The following is a 24,210-nucleotide window of genomic DNA, read 5'->3' as shown; positions in this document are numbered from 1 at the left end:
TAAAGACTAAGTGTGAATTCCTTACTTTCGTGCCTGCCTGCTTGCGCCAAACACATTTAATTTTCCCCACAGGGATGCCTTTCTAATCAGTTGGAGTGCTGTTATGGTCTCTGGCCTAAATATGTGTATGCACATGTGTATATAGCATGTGTATTTACCTATATACATATATATGTGTGTGTATTTGTGTGTGTGTATACATATATACATATAAACACAAAATGTATACATAATAAGGCTAATACAATTAAAAAATAAAACAAACAGGAATATCCATTCTGTGAACAAATTCAGGAGTTTACAGAAAGTTGCATTGGGCAACATACTAGAAACCCGTACTCAACAAAAATTTGAGTTAATGTAATATAAACTCAAATATATAATATAATATGTAATATAACAAAGATCTTTGCATAGATAGTTTTTTGATTAAAAACTTGAGGGCATATGGCTAAAGGACCACTCAGTGAAGGAAATTCTAGGGATGGAGGTGAGGGTGGGGGTGGGAGAGGGTAGGCTAACATGACCCAAGTGCGTATGACCTCAGAGAGTCACATTCCTTCTCTTCAGAGCATCTGTCTCAGTTTCCAATTACATATAACTTTCCTGACTTCATTAGTGTATGATCCACGAGAGCAAGGACTATATCTGTCTTTGGTCACTTTTGCATGCCTAGAACCTAGCACAGTGCCTGGCATAAGGCAGGTGCTTGATGACCATTTGTTGAATGAGTGAAAACAAGAGTTATACAGCGAGGACAAAGCCAGAATCTTAGGAAACATCACTCTTGATGCTGCAGACTGTTGTAGGCTGGGCTTCGTTTGGGGTACAGCTGGTCATTTCTGGCTGGGACCGGATGCTCAGTTTAAGGTAGAGGGTGGTGATGGTTCCTGATGTTGCAGGGCCTTGATGTCATCCTTATTTCTAAGGAGAAGGGTACCTAAGCACACTTGCCTTCTTCTTTGCTAGGGACTGCTTAGAGCCCTTTGTGAATGAGCCAGTGGAGCTGCAGTATTTACTTTTCCTTGTTTGCTAGGTAAAACTGATGTAAGTTGTCAGCGTCTTGGTGTGTCCGGGGTTTTACAACACCCTTTGGTAGTGCTGTAGTTTTAGATATCAAAATCTCACAGGGTGAAGTTAAGAAGCTGGACAGAATCCATGAAGGAAAATAGCAAAAGTCCTTTCATTAATTAACCCAACCTCTTCTGTCTTTCCATGAAAAACTGCATTGAATTTTCATTTCATTAATGAAGTCACTCAACAACTATTTACTAATTTCTGTGTCAGGACACCTGTGAGTTAGGCATGGTGAATAGGATCAGGAAAAACTGAAGAATGTGGAAAGTTTCCTTACTCCTTCCCTTCTTCTTTCCTTCCCTCCGTCCCTCCTTACCTCCCTTCTTTCCTTCGTTCCTAGAGTTAGGTGTTGGAACTTTGTATGAGATTAAATGGCTTGAGATAGATCCACAGTCCCCTTTGAACTGGGCTGGGAGAGCACTGTATGACACTAGGAGGGCTTTCAGACAGTCTAAGCCAGGGGCGGAGCCTGGAGGGACATTGCTTCAGATGGACATCATAGGGAGTACTAAGGAATCTTGGATTGCTCAAGCTCTGAGAACGACTATAGAGTGAGGTTATATTCTATGTCAATTTGTTCACGAAGTCAATGAAAAATATAAAATTTTGCAAATTTTACGTTAGATTTAGTCTAATGGGAAAATTAGTTTTGAAATACGTGAATTTTGAATCAGGCAAGCCTTCAGGTATGTATCCCTTGCACATGAAATGTGTCCACTCTGTCTAATGCCCAAAATATGCTCACCGTATTCCTGGGATGAAAGCTGCTCATTTTGTATCTCTAGAGTAGAGATGGTCCTACCAGGGCATCGGGTCATGGCTGGTGGCTGGGAGACCTGCACTTTGACCTTGCCAGCTCTAGAGTTTTGACATATTCTGCTTTCAGACACGACAGGACACATGAATAGGTTCAGGCTATGATCTTCCAACAAGCCTTGATTCTCTTTCAGGGTATATTTGTGAAGCTGATCGACATTCTTGTGCCAACAGATCAGGGGATTTCCTCCTTGGCATGAGGAAACACACTGTCAAATTTTCACTATTTTTCATTCTCAGGTCGAAAATCACCATCTGTCTCTGTGCATTTGTAAGAAGAAAGCTGCTTGTCACTTCAACATTTTTAGAACAAAATATTGTTCTTAGGGGTGCAGGAAGGAGATGTGAAGGATATGCTGGGTAGGGGATTGGTTAGGAATAAAGGGATGGATGGAGATCAACGAGGAAGGCAAAGGTTGTTGCTCTCTGTTCCTGAGAGCATATGATATAGCGCTAGCTGAGGTATCAGTTTGGAAGTGGTACTTCTAAATATGGCAACACTTCTATTTAGCTGTGGGCTACTGTCATGATGTAGGTAATTCATTTTTTCTGTTATGAATCCTTTTGAGTTTCTAATAACAATGAATTCAACAAACAAGTCCACCATAATCCAAGTTTGTGAATATTTACCAGTTCCAAGAGCATTTTTTAGTGCAGCTTAATGTTTTATGAAGTAGGGGGAAGAGGATGTCATATCCCCATTTAACAATAGTATTTTGTTGTGATTATAAGAGTAATATATGCTCACTGCAGAAGACTTGAAATACAGAAAAGCATAAAGAAGAAAACAAAATTTACTTGTAAAATTCACAACCAGAGATAGCCACGGTTAGCATTTTGATATATTTCTTTCCAATATTTGCACTTTTAAAATAATATAATCGCCTTCAAACTGTATTACGTTTTGTATCCTGGTCTTTCCACTTAATATCGTGGCCATTTCTCTTTTCCTCAAGAGTGATTCAAGAACATTTTTTGTTAAGATTTCACATATTATAAATGTTTTAAAGTTTATGTAAACATTCCCTGAACTTTTCATATTTATGTTGTTTCCTTTTTGGTGTTTTTTTTTTTTTTTTGCCATGATAAACAGTGCTGTGACAAACACACACATAAAGTGCTGTGACAAACACACATGGGTGTTCTGATTTTTTTCACAAGGATGGATTCCTAGAAATAGAAAACTAAACACTTTTTAAGACTCTTGCTACTTATTGCAAAATTGCTTTTCAGGAAGGTTGAACCAATTTGCATTTGCCAGCACTCCATCACTTGCTTACATGGAACACTATATTAAAAAATAAAACAGAAACTTTGCTAATTTGATACACAATACAAAATTACACTTAAATTTAAATTTCCATAATTACTAGAGCAGCTAAATATTTTTCATATGTTTATCAGTCTTGCAATCTGTCTTCTGTGACTTTCTGTTCACTTCTTTTGAGCCTTAGTATTTTTCTCATTGATTTTTATTAGGCTTTTAATTCGTAAGGACATGATCCCCTTTTTCTGTTATATTTTTAGATATAATCATCTAATTTTGTTTGCTCTTTGTTTCTAATATTTTTAGTGTTTAACATTTTTACACTATTACATGTATTGGTTTTCTTTATAATTTTCCCATGGCTTCCCTTTCTATCCATAGCTCCAGAAAACTAAAATTCTTTTGTAGTATTCACAAATAATTTCTTGTTTCTTCTTTAACGCCTGATCAAAGGGACACTTTGGAGTATAACATGAGGCAAAGATCTATATTTGTTACTATATAACTATCAATTTTCCCCACACTATTCACTGAAAAATCAATTCCTTTGTCATTAGTTTGTGCTATTTTATTTTACATTAAGTTTTTATTTTATTTGAGACTGTTTCTAAGGTATTTCTTATTTTCTATTTATTTGTATGTTGGTTCTTGTGTAATCTTACATTATTTTAAATACTCTGTGTGTCAATGTCTGGTAGGTTTTGTTCCCCTACATTATTATTTTTCTTCAGAAAAAGTTTGGGTTACTTTTTGGATTTGGACTTTCAAATCTTTTTTCTTAAGAGACATAAATTGACTTGCCCACGGTCTAATGATGAGATACACGTAAAGTGACCACAAGACTTCCTGACTCCTAGTCCAGGATTCTTTCTGCTGAGTAATGGATCCTCCCACATTCCCCACTCCCCACACCCCCCCCCTCCCCTTCCTCCCCTTGTCAAGCTGTACCTGGTTGCTGACTGGCTTATGCTTAAGTCCTGGTTTGTTCAGAATAAGCTCCAGCTGCCTACGGTTAAAATTGGATACACCGAGGGATTTCACCAAGCCAGCATCTTTGCAAGCTTCTAAAGCCTGTAGGGTAAGAGCCAATGGGTCAAGAAAGAAACCTCAACACAAGCAGGAATAAACATTTATAAAGGTGACTGTGCATTCTTTAAAAAGTAAAGTCCCCAGGTATATTAATAGGCATTCTGTGAACTAAAGAAAAGTGGAGGAGATAGGCACGTAATTGAATGATTTTGGGGAAATGTTGTATATCATATCTTCCCCTTGTATTTTCATAATGTATACCAGCGTGATAATAATGATCTTATTTCTTAAAATTTGTTGAGGTTTTCTTTATGGTATAGTACCTGAAAATTTTTATGTGTCTGGTATGTGTGGAAAATGTATATTCTCCTATTTTTGGATACAGATCCTTCTTGTTTCTCTCTCTCACATACACACGCATTATATAGAAGATTAGGTCTAGCTTTTCCTGGCTTTTCAATAATTTAGAGAAATATATCAGAAATCTCCCACTGTAACAGTGGATTTACCAGTGTCTTTCTGTATTCTATCAATTTTTGCTTTATATATTTTGAAGATATTTTATTTGGTAGATATGTGTTTAAGACTGATATATCTTCTTAGTAAATTAAATCTTTATCATTATGGTTTTTGCACTCCCCTATACATTTTAGAATCAGCTTTTCAATTTCCTTTGGGATAGTCATTGGGATTGCACTGAATCTATCCATGAATTAGGGGGGAATTAACAAATTATCTGTATTCAATCTTTCCATCAAAGAACATGATACAGTTCTCTATTTGTTCAAATTAACAAAAAATCCTCTCAGTAAAATATTGTAGTTTTAACTATATGTCTTGCATAGATTTTGTTAAATTTATCTCTAAATATTTAACATTGTTTTTAAAAAATTCCATTTCCAATTGTGTGTTGCTAGCATATAGAGTACATATAGATTCAGATTTTGTTATTTTTTCTTTATCTTATGGGTTATTTACACGTATCTTCTTAGTTTCCAAATATATCATGATTTTTCAGATATATATATATTTTTTTAGATATATTTTTGTTATTGACTCAAATTTAATTCCAATGTCATCAGACAGCCTACTTTGCATGAAGAATATCTTTTTTTTTTTTTTTTTTTTTGCGGTACACGGGCCTCTCACTGCTGTGGCCTCTCCCGCTGCAGAGCACAGGCTCCAGACGCACAGGCTCAGTGGCCATGGCCCACGGGCCCAGCCGCCCCGCGGCATGTGGGATCTTCCCGGACCGGGGCACGAACCCGTGTCCCCTGCATAGGCAGGCGGACTCTCAACCACTGTGCCACCAGGGAAGCCCTAAGAATATTTTTAAATGTATTGAGATCCGTTTTATGTCTCAGAAAATGAACTATTTTGTAAAGTATTCCATGTGCACATTCTGTTATATTTTGGAAAAGTATTCTATAAATATCAATTAGGTCAAGTTGTTTGATAATGTTTAAGTTCCTATATTCTATAGACTTTCTGTCTACTTATTATCTCAATTATCAAGAGAGAGGTTTTGAAATCTCTGACTAGATTATTCTTTTTCTCTTTTCACTTCTCTTAGTTTTGCTTCATGTATTTTGGAGTTCTGTTTTTAGGTGCATAGATGTTTAGGATTGAACTCTTTATTATTATAAAACAAAATTCCTTATCCCTGGTAACACTCTTTGCTCTGAAATTTTTGTTGATATTAAAATGGTTACTCCAGCTCTCTTTTGATTACTGTCAGCCTAGTACATCTTATTCTAGACTTTCACTTTTTTTTTTAACCTTTTACTTTCAACCTATTTGTTTTATTATTTATTTATTATTTAAAAAATTTTTGGCTGCGTTGCGTCTTTGTTGCTGTGTGCAGGCTTTCTTTAGTTGTGGTGAGCAGGGGCTAGTCTTCGTTGCGGTGTGCAGGCTTCTCATTGCGGTGGCTTTCTCTTGTTGCTGAGCACGGGCTCTAGGTATGCGGGTTTCAGTAGTTGCAGCACGCAGGCTCAGTAGTTGTGGCGTGTGCTCTCTAGAGCGCAGGCTCAGTAGTTGTGGCGCATGGGCTTAGTTGTGTGTCTTATTATTTAAAATGAGTTTCTTGTATATAATATATAGTGGGGTTTTGCTTTTTATCCATTCTGAAAACCTCTGCATTTTAACTGGGTTGTTCAGGCTCTTTACATACACTGTGATTATTGACACCACTGAATTTAAATCCCCCATATTGCTATTTATTTTCTGTTTTTCCCATCTATTCATTTCCCCTTTTTTCTTATTTTCCTGCCTTCTCTTAGACTGATTATTTTTTATTATTTCATTTTGTCTCCTTTACTGGCTTGTTTGCTATACTCCGGAAGTTTTAACATTTTCTCTTTATGTTTGACATCCTGAAATTTCACTGTAAAGCATCCAGGTATGGGTTTCTTTCTCTTTCCTCTTTGGTAATTCATGCCTTTTCAACATCTCTGGGTTTTTTCTTCAATTATTACTTCCTTTTCTTTCTTTTTTTCTAAGACTTCTATTGTGTGGATACTGGAAATTCTAATTTTATGATTTACATCTCTTAGCTTTTCATATTTCACATTTAAAATTTTTTCTTGTCCTTTCCTTCTTCACTTGGGAGATTTCCTCATTCTGATCTTTTAAGCTGATCATCTTTTCCTTATCTGTACCCATTCTATTTTTATCCCATCTACTGCACTGTGTTTTTATTTTTCATAATTATTATTTTTGCTTGTTTTAAAAAAATGTTTTCTTGTTCTTATTTCATATTGCTGATATCTTTCTTTTATCTCCTTGAATATATTAATTGGCTAATTAAAAAGTTTTTGGTCCTCTGTTCTGTTTTTGTTGCGATATGTAATTGAGATATGTTGTTTCCTTGTGAAATAAATGCCTTGTTATTTTGGGCTCTGAGCTCATTTTCTCCTGAGGATATTAGGTACACTGTGAGGCAGTCCCTTAGAGGAGAATGCCAGACTCCAATCCTAGTCAGCTCCAATGAGGTCAGGAGTGAGTGTATGGTCTTTCGGGTGGAGAGCCCCAGACAGTAGAAAACACAGTCAGTGCCTCCTCACCCCTCAAAACAAGCCACAGTTCAGATCCTCAGCTGTAACCTAAACAGGGGGAAGTCTATTAGAATGAGATGATCATTAGAGTATCATTTCCAGCCTTTGGAGTTTGAATTGGGAGAGGCAGGAAACAACTGCCAGAGGTCAGGCAGAGACTTATGTTTTTATCAGCTTCTCACAAGTGCAAGATTTCAGTGCTGCTCTGACTTGATTCCTGAAGACATCTGAACACGAGTCCTAAGTGTCTACATGTGTGGAGTGTGTCCCAAGGCTATAGCAAGAGAGAAATAAGAGGAAAAATAACTCCGATAGTTCCTCTCCTATATTATCTTAGTGGTTGTTGAGTTGCCTTTCACTCTAGGTAAAAGCTTCCGTATTACCTCATAAACAAACCAGTTCAAAATATCTGTACCTGCCTCCCACCTAAATCCATAAGAGTTTTCGCATTATTTTCCCCTAGTTTCTCACTCTTATAATCTTGGGGAAAGAGCCAGCAGCCTGCTCAGAAATGGAACCAGAATTGTTTTTCAGTTTTTCATATATTATTTTACATTTGTTTCTTTTAGACATCATATTACTGATTTTTAAAAATTCAATTTGAGAAACCAAAAATTTGTGAGTTTATCTCATTTATATATTTTTATTTACTGTTACAGTAGAACTTAGTTCCTTTACTTTATTTTTCCTCCCACACTTCTCTCTTCCTTATCTTTGGCATTCTTCTCTTCCATCAGAGCAAAATCAAACATTTTTCAGCACTCAGAAGTGGAGATTTTATACATCTTTGCTCGTGGTTAGAAATACCTGACTACTACTTTTCATTGGGAGTAAAGGTTGCAACTCTCCGTAAATCGAATAGGAATAATCAGATCACAATTTAAAAATGTACTCTTTTAACATAAGAGGCCCACTTGAACTCACCTCCCAAGTGGCACACAGATTTGACTTGTGATATAACCACTTGCCATTTTCATCTTTAGGATAGAATTCATCTCCAGGCTGTTAAAAAAGAAAAAGAAAACGAAAAAGTGTAGTTAACTTTATTTATATCTGGGGATTGAAATGATGGAATTTAAGTTGTCAGTATTCCAATATACCCGGGCCCTGGGAAACCAATTCAAGATATATATATATATATATATATATATATATATATATATATATATATATTTTCCCCTCCCCCTGTAGAACTGTCCAGAAATTCATTTGTCCAACATATATGACACATTAGTCTCATTCTCTCACCCCAGCATTCATTATTCTTTATTTATTGACAGATTATTGTTGTTCTTAAGCCATGAAGTTCTCTCTTAATGATAAAATTTCTCATTACAGAAAAGTAAAAGTTGAGAATTAGGACTTTTAGACTCAGTGTTTGGATAGTCTATCCTGGCCAAAGTTGAGGACAGCAAATTTCTTACTCTTATAAGAAACCAGAGGTCATCACTAAGGCTGAGAGGAGGAAATTCTTCAGCTAAGTATAGTTGATGAATGCAATATTCCTTAAGTATAAGGGAAATGCATAGCACATTACTTCTCAGGTCTGGCTAATCGCCCCATGGTTCTTTTCTTACCCTTTTTGGGCCCTCCAGGAGTTCAGCATCTTTTTTTCTACCTCATACACTATGTAAGTGTCAAACCTCCTCCTCTAACTTTTGGATGATACTTTCCCAATGAAGATTGACTATGGTGTGGAAATTGTCTTTCAGATTTCTCCTTTTTTGCTATATTTAAAAATGGGACCCATCTCTTATGGGCTTGGAAATGGGATAGAAATAAAAGATAATTTCTAGACTCCTTGAGTGGATGGTGGTAATCATTTCCTGAGGTTGGACAAGGAATTGAGAGTTTTGTTTTGGATAGTTTGAGTTTGAAATGACTGTTGGACAGTCAAGTGGATATTTGAAGAGAACAGAGAAGTCTCAGAGAGTGGCTCAGAGAGAGGTCATGGGTACAGATAAAATTTGGGAGTCCTCAGCATATAAAATGGTATTCAATCCATGCAACTGGATGAAATCACCTATAGAGAGAGTATGGCTCAGTAAGACAAGAATATTGAGGATAAAGCAATGGGCAAAACATTTGGAGTTTAGCAGAGAAGAAGCTGTCAAAGAATCACCAGAGGGTGATATCATAGAAGCCATGAGATGAAAATGTTTAAAGAAGGAGGCAGTAGTCAACTGTGCTGAAAGAGATCAAATAAAATATGAGGACAAAGTGTCTACTGGATTTGGTTGGTGGCGTAGAAGTCTTTGTAGACCTTGATAATAGGAATTTTTTGTTGTTGAAAATCAAGCAATTGGATAAAATCCATTATATTCTTAAAAATTTTCCCTAATTTTTCGCTTTGCCATCTCACCTGAATTAATCTTTCATCTGGTGATAACAATTTCTCCATGCTCTCTTTAGCAAAGATAATTTCACCTCAATTTTCTTCTATTTCACCGAGAGCAGGAAAAAGACTCCTTTCTCCTCAAAGCCATGTAATCATTCATATTAACTACCCTGGTTACCTCTGATTTCTAAGCCCTTTGACCTTCTCAACACTTACGAGGCTTATTTCCACTCCAGACTCCCTCCATATTTCTTGCTTTTTGCACTTCCTAATTTTACTTCTGACCTGAAATGGTTTTATATCTCCATTATGAACTCTTACTATTAATAGTTTTTACTCTCCCAAATTTTAATTAAGTCCTCTCCAAGTCTGAACCCATGTTAGATATTTCTATGATGTTCCACTGTGCTTACTTTACTAATCCCTTCATTTGGATAAACTCATTGTCTTTTTCCTCCTTTCCTGCTCCTGACTGTAAGGCATTATTAGAAGAATAACTCAACCCTCTAAAAACCCATGCTATTGACCTTCATTCCTGTTTAGCAATAACTTCGTCTTTTTAAAATGTCTTATCATGATTTTTTGTACTTTTTGTTGTTCTGAAATTGTGTCTGCTTATTAACTTTATACTTAAAAAATAACAAAGTGGTAAAATATTTTAGCGAGAAAGGTTTTTCTTTAAAAAGAATCATGAGATTCAAAAAGCAAGTGATATTTTGGCTTCAAAGACTGATTTCTCAATTACAGGAAGTACAGGTTCAGTTGGGAGGTAATGTCACTATACTGCGTAATTTCTCACTGTTAAAAATTTACGTTCTCTGTGTCCTTGATCCTATTTAAGAATAGAAATAGAATTCCTTTATTTACCTTCTCCAAAAAGATTTTACAAGTCATTAGTCAGCCACAGAGGAGTAAATTTCATTTTCTCACTTTTAAATACAGGTTCTTTCCAAATCTGTAAGACTCAGCTTAGAACTCTGACATTTGAATAAGAATCGAAGTTAGTTGAGTGAGGAGAAGGGCTAAGGTCAAAATCCCAAGAGCCTGAAATAAAAAAATCACTGTAGTCCACAGGACATTGCGATTATTAGGCTTGTGAGGATAAGGCGGAGGGTAGTGTAGTATAAGGGAACACGTATGAGATTGGCATCAGGCGACCCAGGATCTGGTTCCAATTCTGATGGACTTTAATCCTAAGTAGTTCATTGCTTTTCTCTTCTGTGAAATGAGGTTTTGGGGATATATAATTGCTAAGGTCACATCTTGGATGTGACCACAGAGGAGAGTTAATAAGGAAGGTGCTTCCAGAGAACAGAACGGGGCAGCCAGGTTGGCTGTGTAAAGAAATTCTGGCCACTGCAATGGCAGAGAGTCCTTGTCTTTCCTGTCCAGCAGGATCTGGTTTACCTCATGGACAAGTGGTCAGTTTTGTTTTTCAATCTCTCCTTCCCTCAGTGAAACTTTAAAGCAACTGCTGCTCTTCAGCAGTGTATACTGGGTGTGTTGGTGGTGGTTAAACTGAGTCCGTATATTGAGAAAGTTCAAGGAAGGAGTGCATTTGAGTTAGAGGAATAGATATCACCTAGAGGTCCTGATCTTGGAGCTGCCTTCAAAAATCTGACTACTCTCTGGGTTAGTTTCCTTTGGAGAGGGTGGAGTGTGAGTAGGTTTTCAGTTGTATTTATTATTTTACATTATGTTGTGCAGGGATGTTTTCGGGACTGTGTGAATGGGAAGAAGGGTGTGTCTGGATGCTGGACAACTGCAATGTGGACTACAGTTAGGAGACTACTTGTTGGTTTGATGGAGAGCGTTTATAGCTGCAAAGACATGATATAACAGACAGTGCATTGGATTATGAATCTAGAAACTTGGGATCCAGGCCTGAGTTGGCTACACATAATCTTTCTTGGCATTTGTTGGGTTAGGTCAGTACTATCTGATTTATGGTAACAAAACATCATAATATTCTATGGTGCTAAGTAATGAATGAGCTTCCCGTACATAGATGTTGGCCCATGGTTGCCAAAGAGCAGAGGCTTTACCTTTAGGCATATGAACTTACCTTAAAAGCCATGGGTATTTCAATGATGTAAAGATCCACATAATCTAGCTGGAGGCCCCTGAGCGTCCTCTCCAGAGTTGGGCGGACCATCTGTGGGTCATGATGTGTAGCCCACAGCTGAAAGAAAAAAAGGGAGATAGTTAACTAATACCCTCATTATTATTATTAACAATGATGCAGCCCTTTAATATTTGTTTTTACTGTTTCTTTTTTGTGGCTGCACCGTGCAGCATGCAGGATCTTAGTTCCCCAACACCCATGCCCCCTGCAGTGGAAGAGCAGAGTCCTCACCACTAGACCGCCAGGGAATTCCCAGCCCTTTATTCTTACAAACACTCATACACATTGTATTCACCCATTTCATTTCACAAAAATATGTTTACGTTGCAGTGTCATCTGAGTATAGGTTGAGCTGATATAACTTGACATCCAGAGTATAACTTTATCCAAATATAGTACCAGAAATTTAAAGATCCATCTGAACCACAGAGTACCTAATTCAGCAATAAAGTCTTCCTCTGCTCTGTGCTAATTGCCTAATGGACTCTTCGCACTTTCACTTTTCCTCACTGTGTAATTAGGGAACATGTATCTGACTAGTGGTTCTGACCTGGCTTGGCACTTTACTTTCATTTCACTGATAAAAGGTGTGCTTCATCTGAGTAAGAAATATGGTTGTGTATGTGTCTTCACCAGATCCTCCACATTGTGATGGGTGGTGCAGAAGCTGGTGAAATTTTAAATTATTGCAAAAGTTTAGATCCCTTTTCACTGCTCCTTTGTTCTCATTTGGTTCACTTCCTCATTTCCCCAGGAAAATTCTGCCAATCCCTACTAAGATCTGAACCAATAATGTCACCAAAATGGCGGCATGGGAGACCCCAGCCTCCAGTCCTCCAACAAAGATCAACAATTAAATAGCTATCCATGGGGCATCCCTGGTGGCGCAGTGGTTAAGAATCCGCCTGCCAATGTAGGAGACATGGGTTCGAGACCTTGTCCAGGAAGATACCTCATGCCGCGGAACAACTAAGCCCATACGCTACAACTACTGAGCCTGCGCTCATGAGCCCGCGAGCCACAACCACTGTGCCCATGTCCAACAACTACTGAAGCCCGCGTGCCTAGAGCCTGTGCTCCTGAGAAGCCACCACAATGAGAAGCCTGCACACCACAATGAAGAGTAGCCCCTGCTCACCGCAACCAGAGAAAAGCCTGTGTGTAGCAACGAAGACCCAACGCAGCCAAAAATAAAATAAATAAATTTATATTAAAAAACAATAAAATAGCTATTCATGAAAAAACAAAACAAAACAAAACAGCTATTCATGAATACAAATGGGGAGATGTTGGTCAAAGGGTACAAACTCCCTGTTATAAGATGAATAAGTTCTGGGGATCTAATGAACAGCATGGTGATTATAGATAACAATACTGTATTATATACGTGAAAGTTGCTAAGAGAATAAATGTTAAATGTTCTCATCACAGAAAATAAATGGTAATTATGTAATGTGATGGAGGTGTTAGCTAACACTATGGTGGTAACCATTTTGCAATATATAATTGTATCAAATCAATGCGTTGTACACTTTATACAAGGCCATATGTCAATTATATCTCAATAAAGCTGAAAAAGTAAATAAAAGGAATGTAGACAGCTTAACATAAATAAGAAAAAAAAGAAAAAGAAATTACTCGTTCTCTAAAGTGTTAGGTAATGAAAGATTAAGCCTTGGGTTGTCAAACTGGAGCACGTGTACCCTTGAGGTCTGTAAAACATGGGATACTGAAGGGTACCCAGAGCTTCAGGATAAATGAATACATCTTCTTGGAGCATCAAATTTGCTTACATATTTTTTGGGAGAAAAAGCTTTGAATTTATGTACATTTTTTGCCACAAGTTAAGAGCAAGCAAAATTAGCAAAATTTGATTTTTTTCCTATATTGGACAAAAATTTTTTTCTTGCCTTCAGAGCATAGAGAAGACAATGTGAGAGTAGAGAAAAACGTGTTTTTGTTGTTACTGTGGGTCCTTTTGGTGTATTGGTGAAATCTCATCTAACTGAAAATTCTGCTTCATGTTTTAATCTATTTTTATTCAACAGACAGGCAGTACTAGTTCTAGGTACTCTTTAAGTGCTTTGTAAATGTTAACTCATATCAAGCCTTGAAATGAAATGAAATGGGTGATTTAATTCAGTTCAATTTTTTCATCATGATAGGTATTCCAACAGCTTTAACGGTTTACCAAGGAGATAAGAATGAAAGTTTTTTTTTTTAAATAAATTCAAAAATATTTCCAGCTTTGGGCAAGATTCTTTGGCTCAGGTCCTCAGGATATGAGTTCAAGTTTATTTTTCCCCAGAAACACTTGGTGATTTGTAATGAGAGACTCTGTAATAACAAAATCTTTAGGAATCAGGCTGTAAAGCTATAATAAAGTGAGAAGCTTCAGGCTGATATTTTGGGACAGTGGCTCTACATGACCCCTTGAAATCATAGCCCGTAAGTGGCTGGTGACTTGGGAAACTGCAAACTCCTGGAGAGGCTGGAAAGGAGTAGGGAGGACGGGGTTCTGGGGAGTGAGTGAAGTCAGAAGCACCATTTTGTTCTCTTTAGAAAACTTAGGAGAATTGTATTACAAGTTCTCTAAAGTTATACAGTTCTATTCCTGCAAGGCTGCCTGTAAATATGTATCCTTTATTTCCACTGGCTTTCATTTTATCATGATGCTTTCTTTATCTTTCTGATTGCTCTTCAATGGATAGTGATTTCTGGAGATTTCAATTTCTCAAAAGGTAGTGATCTAAACAAAATGTGGTATATCCATACAATGGAATAGTATTTGGCCATAAAAAGAAACGAAATTCTGATATGTGCTACAACACGGTTGAAAGTAGAAAACATTATGCTAAGTGAAAGAAGCTAGACAGAAAAGAACACATATTATATGACTCCTTTTGTATGAAATGTCCAGAATAGGAAAACTAAAGAGACAGAAAGTAGATCAGTGTTTACCAGTGAATGGGGGAGAGGGATAAATGGGCAGTGATTACTAGTGGGTAAGAGGTTTCTTTTTGGAGTGATAAAAATATTCTGGAAAAGGTAGTGGTCATGGTTGAACAACTTTGTGAATATACTAAAAATGGTGAACTTTATGGTACATGAATTATATCTCAAAAAAAATTAGTGATCTATGGACAAATAGGCATATACAGAAGAAAAAGCTGCCTCCTTTTAAAAGAAGTTTTGACACATGCTTATTATAACATGAACCACCTCCTTACTTCCCTTCACTCCTCAAATCAACTTTCTTTGATTTGGCTCTTCCGTATTGTCTTAAATCAATGCCCAAGTATGAAGAAAGAACTTTTCCCTAAACTTCATGGGGCTAATTAGTCCCTAAATCCTTGGCAAGACTGAGGAATTTGGCAGTTAAGAACTCACTCCTCAGGACTTCCCTGGCAGTCCGGCGGTTAGGACTCTGCACTTCCACTGCAGGGGACACAGGGAACTAAGATCCTGCAAGCCTGCAGGGTTTGGTGAGTTCAATATTCTTCAGCAGAGAAAAGACGTCAGACCCACCATGAACGTAAGTCGTGTAGGGTGAAGGGAAGACCTCACCTTTCCGCAGTAGAAGATATCCTGCCTCTGCACCTTTCCTTCTGCTATCTTCTCCCTGATGGCCTCCCCCACTTCGTGCTCGTTCTGGTAGAGGTAGGCGCCATCAATGTGCCGGTACCCCGTGTCAATGGCAATTTTCACTGATCTTGCACAGGTCCCCTTAGGGGTCTAAAATGATAGGGGGGTTGGGTTGGGGGAGAAGAGAAATGTGTCTTTTCTTTAATCATTCTTAATCAGGACACTTGGCACATACATCGTTTTATAGCGAAAACGACAAATTCGGACACCTAAAAGGACAAGAAAGACCCCTGAGTAACTGGGTAGGATGAAAGAAAGAAGGGAAAAGGAAGAGGAGAGGAAGTGGGATGGGACCTGCACCCCTTGGGGGAGCTGAAGGTGAGGAGAGGTTCCCGCACCCGGGGAAGCCCCCTCACAGCGAGGAGATCAGTTGGGACAGAAGGGGAACTTTGGGGGCTACGAGAGGAGAGCCCAGCAACCTGTCTGTGGCAGGCAGGACAGAGTGAGACCTACACAGATGGTCCTCGCCACAGCCCTGTGTGCCCCAGCCTGAAAGGTGTGTCGCCAGTGTGTATGGCGGCTGGGTGCTAAAATGTGGGGTTTGGAGAGCAGACCCGGGGAGAAGTCTTCTGTTGACTGTGCGGAGACAGCCTGAGGGGATGGAAGTGAGGAAATCCACAACTAGGAACGCTTGTAGAGGAAACCCAGACCGCCATAGAAGCGAAGCACCATTGTTAAGTGACTTGCAAGGGGCAGGACTGCCATTGCAGCCTCTCTCCCCACATGAGGCCCCTGCCTCCCTGGGCATGGGGAAGGGCTCCTGCCAGGGCAGGAGCTCTTGTGACCCCCGTTGCTGCTGCATCCACAACCCCCTCCTCGCCGGGGCGGACTTGTGTGCTCCAGGGCAGCCTCGGGAGCAGACCCCTGTGGGTGGCCCACATGCAGAGGTGCTGCTGAAACCACAGCTGAGCCCCAGGGGCTGTACAACTAAGGAAGAAAAGCTGAAGTCTCTCCTCGCAGCTGCACAATCTGCGAATCGACGACCCTGCGGCCAGCTTTGTAAGCTAAGTGCCTGCAGAACATCTAAATGGACAGCAGCTGCTCCTGCAGCCAAGATGGGCCTAGCTTAACAGCTGTAGACTTTGTGGGCACTTACACAGGGGGTCGGGCCAGGCCAGAGTCTGAGCTGCCCCCATAGTGCACACAGCGGGTCCAGATCCATGCTTACTGCAATCCTGGGACATGACTTTAGTGGATCTGCGCTGGTGGCCTGGTGAAAACAATGTCTGAGGGACACTGGGGCCAACTGCAGGCATTCCCACGGTTAAGGTGGGGACCAGAGCAGTACCAACAACAGTGTAATCTAAGAGCTTGTACAACAGGTGAAGGTGACACAACAGAGCACACCCATAGGTGAACAGCTCCAGAGGAGGAATGCTCCAGTCCCACCTACCTCACACCGCAGATCAGAAACACAGCTCAGAAACAGATCTGGGGGACTCTACTCCGACGACTAGGTAGCAGATCCCACCCCTGACAGGGCAGTGACAACCAGAGAGCAAAGGGGAGGCACTGCTCAATATCCAGTGCAGGTTCTGGTCACCACAACATCAGTCACACCTCCTATCAAAGGGATAACAGCCAGCATACTCTGAGGAAAGAGGTGGCAGACATCTATACTAAAAAGAGCCCTCACACCAAAAAATATTAAACACATGCAGGCTACACAGGGATGTTCCCACATAAAAATAGCCCTCTGTGCCAGTCTGAGGGTCTGGCATTGAGAGGAAGGACCCCCAGAGCATTTAGCCTTGAAGGCCAGTGGGGCTTGAGTGCAGGAGCTCCACAGGGCGGGGGGAAACAGAGACTCCACTCTTGGAGGGTGCACACAAGGTCTCACGTGCAGTGGGATCCAGCACCCAGGAGTACTTCCATAGGGACCTGGGCCAGACTTACCTAGGGGTCTTGGCGGGTCTCCTGGGGAGGTGAAGGTAGACTATAGCTCACTGTGGGGGCAAGGACACTGGTAGCGGAAGCCCCAGGGAATATTGATTGGAGTGAGCTCTCCCAGAGGTCCACATTTCAGCACTAAGACCCGGCCCCACTCAATAACCTGCACACTCTAGTGCTGGAAAGCCTCACACCAAACAACCAACAAGATAGGAACACAGCCCCACCCATCAGAAGACAGGCTGCCTAAAGTTGTACTGAGCTCACAGCCACCTCAAAACACACCCCTTGACATGGACATGGCCCTGCCCATCAGAGGGACACGACCCAGCTCCACCCACCAGAGGGCAGGCACCAGTCTCTCCCAACAGGAAGCCTGCACAAGCCCCTGGACCAACATCACCCACCAGGCAGACACCAGAAGCAAGAGGAACTATGATCCTGCAGACTGTGGAAAGAAGACCGTGAACACAGAAAGTCAGACAAAATGAGAACACAGAGAAATATGTTGCAAATGAAGCAACAAGAAAAAACCCCACAAGAACAACTAAATGAAGAGGAGATAGGCAATCTACCTGAAAAAAGTTATATGACCTTTAGAAAAAAGCAAGAAAATAATTGCCATGAAAGTTAGAAGATAAATTACCTCTTGAGGGAGAGATGGTTTTGAATTGGGAAGGGCACACAGAGGGTTTCTGGGGGTTGGTATATTCTAATTTTGGATCTGCGTGGTGGTTACTCAGATGTTAGCTTTAAAAGTATTCACCCTTCTATATATTTCAAAATTTTAAATGTTAAAAAAATAAGGAAGTAGATCAAAAATAAAAGGTAAGTGACTCAAATAAGTTCAAAACTTTAGATCCAAAGAATGTAGTAACCTGGGCATGAAACATCCATTTGTGGCCTTGGACCTACTATTTGTTCTCCTTTGTTTGGTTCCAATTGGTTGCCAAGCTTTGTAGAGTCTACCCCATGATTTGTATCCTTCAGCCAAGTTACTTCTTTTTTAGGCCCCAGCCAAATTATTTTCCTCACAGACACTGACCAAGTTTAAGTTCTTATTATTTTTTGCCTGATTTATTAGAGAAGCCATCTCACTTGATCTCTATGTATTTCGCCTCTTCTCATTTTAATTCGTTTTAACGTTGGCAGGGTAATAGCTTTGAAATATGAACCTACTTTTTTCTCCCTGGTATTTTTTTGTTACCATCTACCCCCCCCCAACTCCCTCCCCCCCCCCGCCTCCCGGCAAACCATTTTTTGTAGCTTGATGTGCAGCATTCATTGCCTCTGGAGAGGAATGATATAAAATGCAGAAGTCAGTTCTTGGTATTTGCTTTCTAAGAGCCAAGGCTTCTGTGGCAGGAGTGTGAGTGTGAAGGGGTCACAGGTACTGCAAAGAACTCAGGATACACACTCTACTAAAAGTAAAAACAAACACCAGCTGAGTTATTTTCTTTGACTCTTAAAATACTAGCTCATATAGCATTTTACAAAAATATAAGTGTTGCCATTACTTAAAAATTATTAATTACTTTACAATATTCTTTGAAAAATGTGAAAAGATCAGGCCACACTGGACTTTTGTTTATGCATGACAATTAGCTGTAGTGGAGAAATTACCATCTTCATTTAGAATGGTGAGTGGAATCGCTGGTACTCTGTTTATTGTGTTTTGTACCATCAATCGTCTCCTAAGTGTTACCTGCACATGTTTTTTGTGTTTTTTTGTTTTTGTTTTGTAGCAAAGAGGAAGAAAGCATTTCTTGCACTTGTATCTACTATCAAAATGGGAAAGCAGAACAAAACTGAGAAATAGACTTGGCTCTCTAGGGCCACTTATTTACGGTTCCTGCCTGGTCCCTGGTCCCTTTAGGTAGAGATTGTGGGAACATCCTCAACCCTGACAAAGATTCTTTCATGGACCAAACTCTAATCAGGTTCTTTTGAACTCTTTTCCAACATGGACTTTCATACTCATCTCTGCTCTGTCCAAGCTTAGCAAGAATCCTGCTAAGTCAGTTTAACCACAACCTCTCACCCTCCATATCTGATCACGCTTGATATCAAATCAGGTTCCTCCTCCTCCACCATGCCCCAGGAGATGTCTAGTCACCCCACCCTGTCTTCAGCAAGAATCCTGTTAGGTCAGTTTAGCCAGAATGGCCCCGTATTCCTGATGGTTCCTCTTAGTAATTTTCTACCCACAGATTCCAACCCTGCACCTTGGTTATAAATTCTCACTTGCCCATGTATTCAGAATTGACACCAATCTCTCTTCCCTACTACAAAATTCCATCACAGTGGCCCCTTGATGTTTCAGGCTCCTCCTTAGTACTCAGGAGATTGGACTTCACCTCTCCTTTGCCCCACATACAAAGCCTTTGGCTCACTCTTCAGAGTGTGAAAACTGTTTACAGCTATAGAAATCTTAACCAGAGCCACCCAGGAAGGGATACTGGATCAGTTACAACCCCAATCTAGGCTACTCCTGCCCTATAGCTTGGTGTTTCATGATCTACCCCACAACTAGATTTGTTCACTGTTACTTTCATCTTTGGACAAGCACTTCAGCTTTTCTTTATATTTTATTTATAAGTGTATTTATTTTTTCTGCCTTCAGTCACTCACGGATTTCAAATCCCTTGTTTCTAGTCCATTGTTTTGATCCCTGTGTTACCTAGAAAAATGCCTCATACATGGTAGGCACACAATAAATATTTATTGAACTGAATTATTGCCCATTTTCCAAAATATTTACCATTGGTCTCAGATTTGTGTCATTTGCACACTTGGTAACATTCTTGAGTTTTACTTGAAGTTTTTGATAAATACTGGTTATTAACTCATGGGCTGATATACATAAAAACCAAATTAATTTCTATCAAAGCAGAAAAACGAACAAGATTCAAAACTCTTGCCTATCGGACTTTCTCAGACAGAGATATAGGGAGAGAGACAGGAAGAAGGGAGACTTGCTGGGAGGCTATTATAGACTATTTCATCCCTGTATGAAAATATTCTGGGACTCTGTCCTAGGGAAATGGTGCATAGATAATTTGTACAGTTCAGTTTTCATTAGTTAGTGATTGTCAAGTGAGGAAATGCACAGAGTGCCTGGTGCTACTAAATGCTGGTTCCATCTCAAATTCCCTGACTCCACAGGCATGAAACACCTTAATAAGAAAGTTGGGCATATTAAGAGAAAAAAAATCTTTGTAAGTCAGGAGAAGCTAGGCTGGTTGGCCTCACACAGCTGCACAATAATGTTCCTCCGGGCTGCTGTTCTACAGTTCCTATCGTCACGTGTGTGACAGTGGAGTCTCAAACGGGCAGATGCTGGAGGAGAGGTTATTGTTAGTCTTCCTTATCTCAGCCTTTCATCTCTGCTCCTACCCCGACTCCCCCTGAAGACAAGCCTAAATCTTCCCCTGGCGCCTGCTAACTTTTCTATCAAAATGGAACAGGATCCCAGGACAAATATTGACTGACTTGATTATATACATGAAATGTGAAGCATTTCAGTTAATGAGTTACCTCAGCCTGTCATTCTCCTTCCATCTCTTGTGGAATGAAAGGTTTTGAAAAGCACCTCAGGCACGCTGAGGAGAGAAGACTGAATTTTGGCATCAGATTTCATCTCTAGGACTAAGATTCTGACGTTAAATCTAATTCGGTACTTTTATTTCCTGGTGACCGACTTGGGCATGGGTACTCCTAGTGTCTGTCTCATCAGCCCTGGGTAGATGGTGAGGGAGTTGTCAGTTGTATGGCTTTGAACAGAAACTGCTGAGTGTTCCAGCTAGGAGATACTCCACCCTCCCCACTCCCCGTCTCCCCCTCAACTTAGCTCTGCCTATACCCCTCCCCCAAATCTTCCATGGTGGGCATTTTTCTTCACATTAGAGTTTCCAATTTTGTGAGACATACCTTTAGTTCTGTATTTCTGATCACAAATGTGGTTTGTGCATGCACAATCTTCATTTCTAATAATATTCCTCGAATGCCATATTCTCTAACTGCAGTAATGTCTTATCTTCTGAAATGAGTTACAACTCTTTTTGGGAAATGACACATGAATGCTTTGGAATGTCTCCATCCTGTAGCATTTAATATTACTAGACACAGCAGGCACTTAATAATATTTATTGGTAGATGCAGCACTTTGAGCCCCACTGAGTTCCAGGAGACAGATAGAGAGACAGAGAGATAGATAGAATGATAGATGTGCAAGCAAGGAGCCATATAATTGATAGTCATTGAAATGAGTAGAGGCATGACATAATTAGATTCATATCCTAGATGTATCATTCTATCTATCTATCTATCCATCCTAGGTACTTTCTGATATATATTCCTAGATACTTTCATATATAGAAATACATATAGGAAGTCATAGAAATATGCAGCTGCATTGACATAACATACATTTATAACAGGTAATATAGTATAGGGACTCAGAGGATAGGACCTGGGCCCAAACTGCATTGGTTCAAATTCCAGTTCTCTTCCTCACCATTATAAGTTTGGGACATTTTACTTTATCTTGCCATGCTTCAGTTTTCTCATCTGTAAAATGGTATCTCTCTCATAATGTTGTGAGGATTAAATTAGAAAATGCATGTACTATAAAGTACTACAAAGAATACTACAAAAATAATAGCTAAAATTTTCTGTGCAATCTTCCCTGCAAGATGTAAAATCCATCAGGAAAGAGACCATGTCTTGTTCAGCTTTATATTCCCAGTATAGTATGCATGCTGGGTGTTCAGGTAATCCTTGTCAAGTGAATGAAAGGAGATATATATATATATATATATATATATATATATATATATATGTATATATATATATATTTTTATATATATATATGTGTGCATCAGAGGATATGGAGATGTAAATGCATACAATAATAATAGCTAAAATTTTTTTAACACTTAACCGTGTCAGGCAGAGGCATGACATAATCAGATTCATATCCTTGTGCCTCTGTGCTTCTCTTTCTGCCTACAATGTCCTGCCTCAGCTCTGCTTCTCTGCCTAGCTAACTTATACTTAGTTTAACAGAGTTCATTCACACATGATCATTCAAATTTCAGTAGCATTTCTAGATATAACCACTGTTTATTCTGGTAATTAGCATTAAATGTGGAATTGCAATGTGGAAAGCAGAAAGATATTTTTCTTACAAGTAGAAGCTTTTCTGTGTTTTAATGGAAACCCACTTCAGTCCTCATGGTCAAATCTAACTATTCCCTTTCCTGTGTTTTCAGAGAGATACTGTTTAAAATTCTCAGACAGCATTTACTCTTCATTGTTCTATGATTAATTAGTTATTAGAGTCTGTCTCCTCTATTAGATTTTTAATCCCTAGACAGCAGAGACACTATTCTCTTCATATTTGAAGTTTCTATAGCCTAGTGCTTCATACATGGTAGGTTTTCACTAAATGTTTTGTTGGACTGAACTAAAAATTCTCAAATATGAACTTAAAAAAATCATAAACTCAGAAATTTTGCGTACTTCAGTTCAACCTTATAACCAGCATTCAGGCTGAATTTTAGTAAAGGAAGCAGAAAGGTCCCATTCTTTAAGCCAAGATACTTTAAAATCATAAACTGATTTAGTTTAACCATTGGCTCAGTACTTATTCAGCCAAACAGCAGTCCTTCAAGGTTGCATTCATTATTACAATAATTAAATCAATGAAATCCATTCAAAATGAATTACAGATTATCTTTTAGGCAAGTGTTAATTAAAAAAAAAAAAAAACAGAGAGAGATAAGCTTACCAATCTAGGTTCTGAGTAGGTACCAAGACCGATGATAGGAATGCTGTTTCCATCACTTAGAGGTATGCGGTGATATGCAGCACTGAGGTACATCTTGGAAAGTCTGAGGTTTCAATTTCTAGAAATGCTTCTGAACACCACAGAAAAGCCTTTTTGAAAAGGTGTCCTAATGCCTATTTAATCAAAGAAAGGAGAGCCAGAGGGAGGAGCAGTGGGAGGGAAGAGAGATTTCTCAACCTGTTTTTTTTTTCAGGTTGTTCTGGAAATCCTAATTGAGGTTGTCCTTTGAACTTATCAGAGGCATGTAAATAATATCCCATTTTGATCTTATGCTTAGTTCTCTGCAAAGAAATGATTTTAAAAAATAAAAGGAAACAAATCTAGCTGGCTTCTGTCAGCTAGGATGCTTTGGTTGGTAAGTAACAGACCTATCACAAATTCTCTGAAATAATAAAAGAAATTTATTGGTCTATATGCCTGAAAACTCCAACATTAGAGCTAGCTCCAGGTGAGACTAAGTTTTCCAGAACTTCCCTAGAGATTTGGGCTAGCAGGACTGGGAAGGGGTCTGGTATTTTTATCACCTAGTTAAGTGGGAAACTGGACTGGAGGGGAAAATGTTATGGCCGGGAACCAGTTTTTCACTCTCAGTTCATTTCTCTGCCTCCTTGCTCTCTCAGTGGATTTTCTCTTTATCACTGAAAGATGGTAACCAGTCCTTAGAGTGACATGGTTCCAGGCTCAAACCCAACAAAAAAAGGGATTTTACGTCATAGCTCACACAGTAATCCAGAAATAGTGTCCAGTTGGCCTCAATTGCCTTTCTTAGTTCCTGGAGCCAATCACTAAGTCAATCACAGGGGTCAAAGAAAATAAAAGACTGATTGCTTTAATGTAATTAGAAGCCATTTTAAAATTTGGGGTTGGGCTTAATCCCACCTGGGGAGATTCTGGAGATGTTAAAAAAAAAGGAAAGGAGTAGCAGTTAGTGAAACAATTAACACATGTTTATTATAGTCTTCCTCCAAAGGATTGTGTTGTGTATGAGAGTTTTGGACCTGGTGACCTTAAAGATAACTGTGTCCATGATGGTGAAAGTATCCTGAAGTTTGTCTCTAACTGACTTGTCTTCTCTCCAGGACAACCTCATTCTTGCTTACACACACATAATCAGCC

At 39.2% G+C, this 24,210-nt stretch overlaps 1 protein-coding gene across 3 annotated transcripts in view; it reads right to left on the bottom strand.

The window, feature by feature from the left end:
• The window catches only part of AKR1D1 (aldo-keto reductase family 1 member D1), a 38,737-nt gene extending 15,528 nt beyond the window's left edge, over positions 1 to 23,209 (bottom strand). Inside the window, exons 1-5 of one of the 3 annotated variants that reach the window (XM_082846973.1) lie at positions 23,035 to 23,209; positions 15,276 to 15,443; positions 11,649 to 11,765; positions 8,170 to 8,247; positions 4,109 to 4,231 (exon numbers count right to left, since the gene is read on the bottom strand). In XM_082846973.1, the coding sequence (XP_082703099.1) occupies positions 4,109 to 4,231; positions 8,170 to 8,247; positions 11,649 to 11,765; positions 15,276 to 15,443; positions 23,035 to 23,127 (579 nt within the window). In that variant the 5' untranslated portion in view covers positions 23,128 to 23,209. The remainder of the gene's footprint in view (positions 1 to 4,108; positions 4,232 to 8,169; positions 8,248 to 11,648; positions 11,766 to 15,275; positions 15,444 to 23,034) is intronic. The other 2 variants (XM_082846971.1, XM_082846972.1) reach the window with 2 other exon arrangements.
• Positions 23,210 to 24,210: the final 1,001 nt, after the last annotated feature.

The sequence above is a fragment of the Leucopleurus acutus genome (genome assembly GCF_964270905.1).
Source record: "Leucopleurus acutus genome assembly, chromosome: 9".
Taxonomy (NCBI): domain Eukaryota; kingdom Metazoa; phylum Chordata; class Mammalia; order Artiodactyla; family Delphinidae; genus Leucopleurus; species Leucopleurus acutus.
Note: the sequence above shows the minus strand (reverse complement) of the source record. Positions and strands in the feature narration are given on the sequence as shown.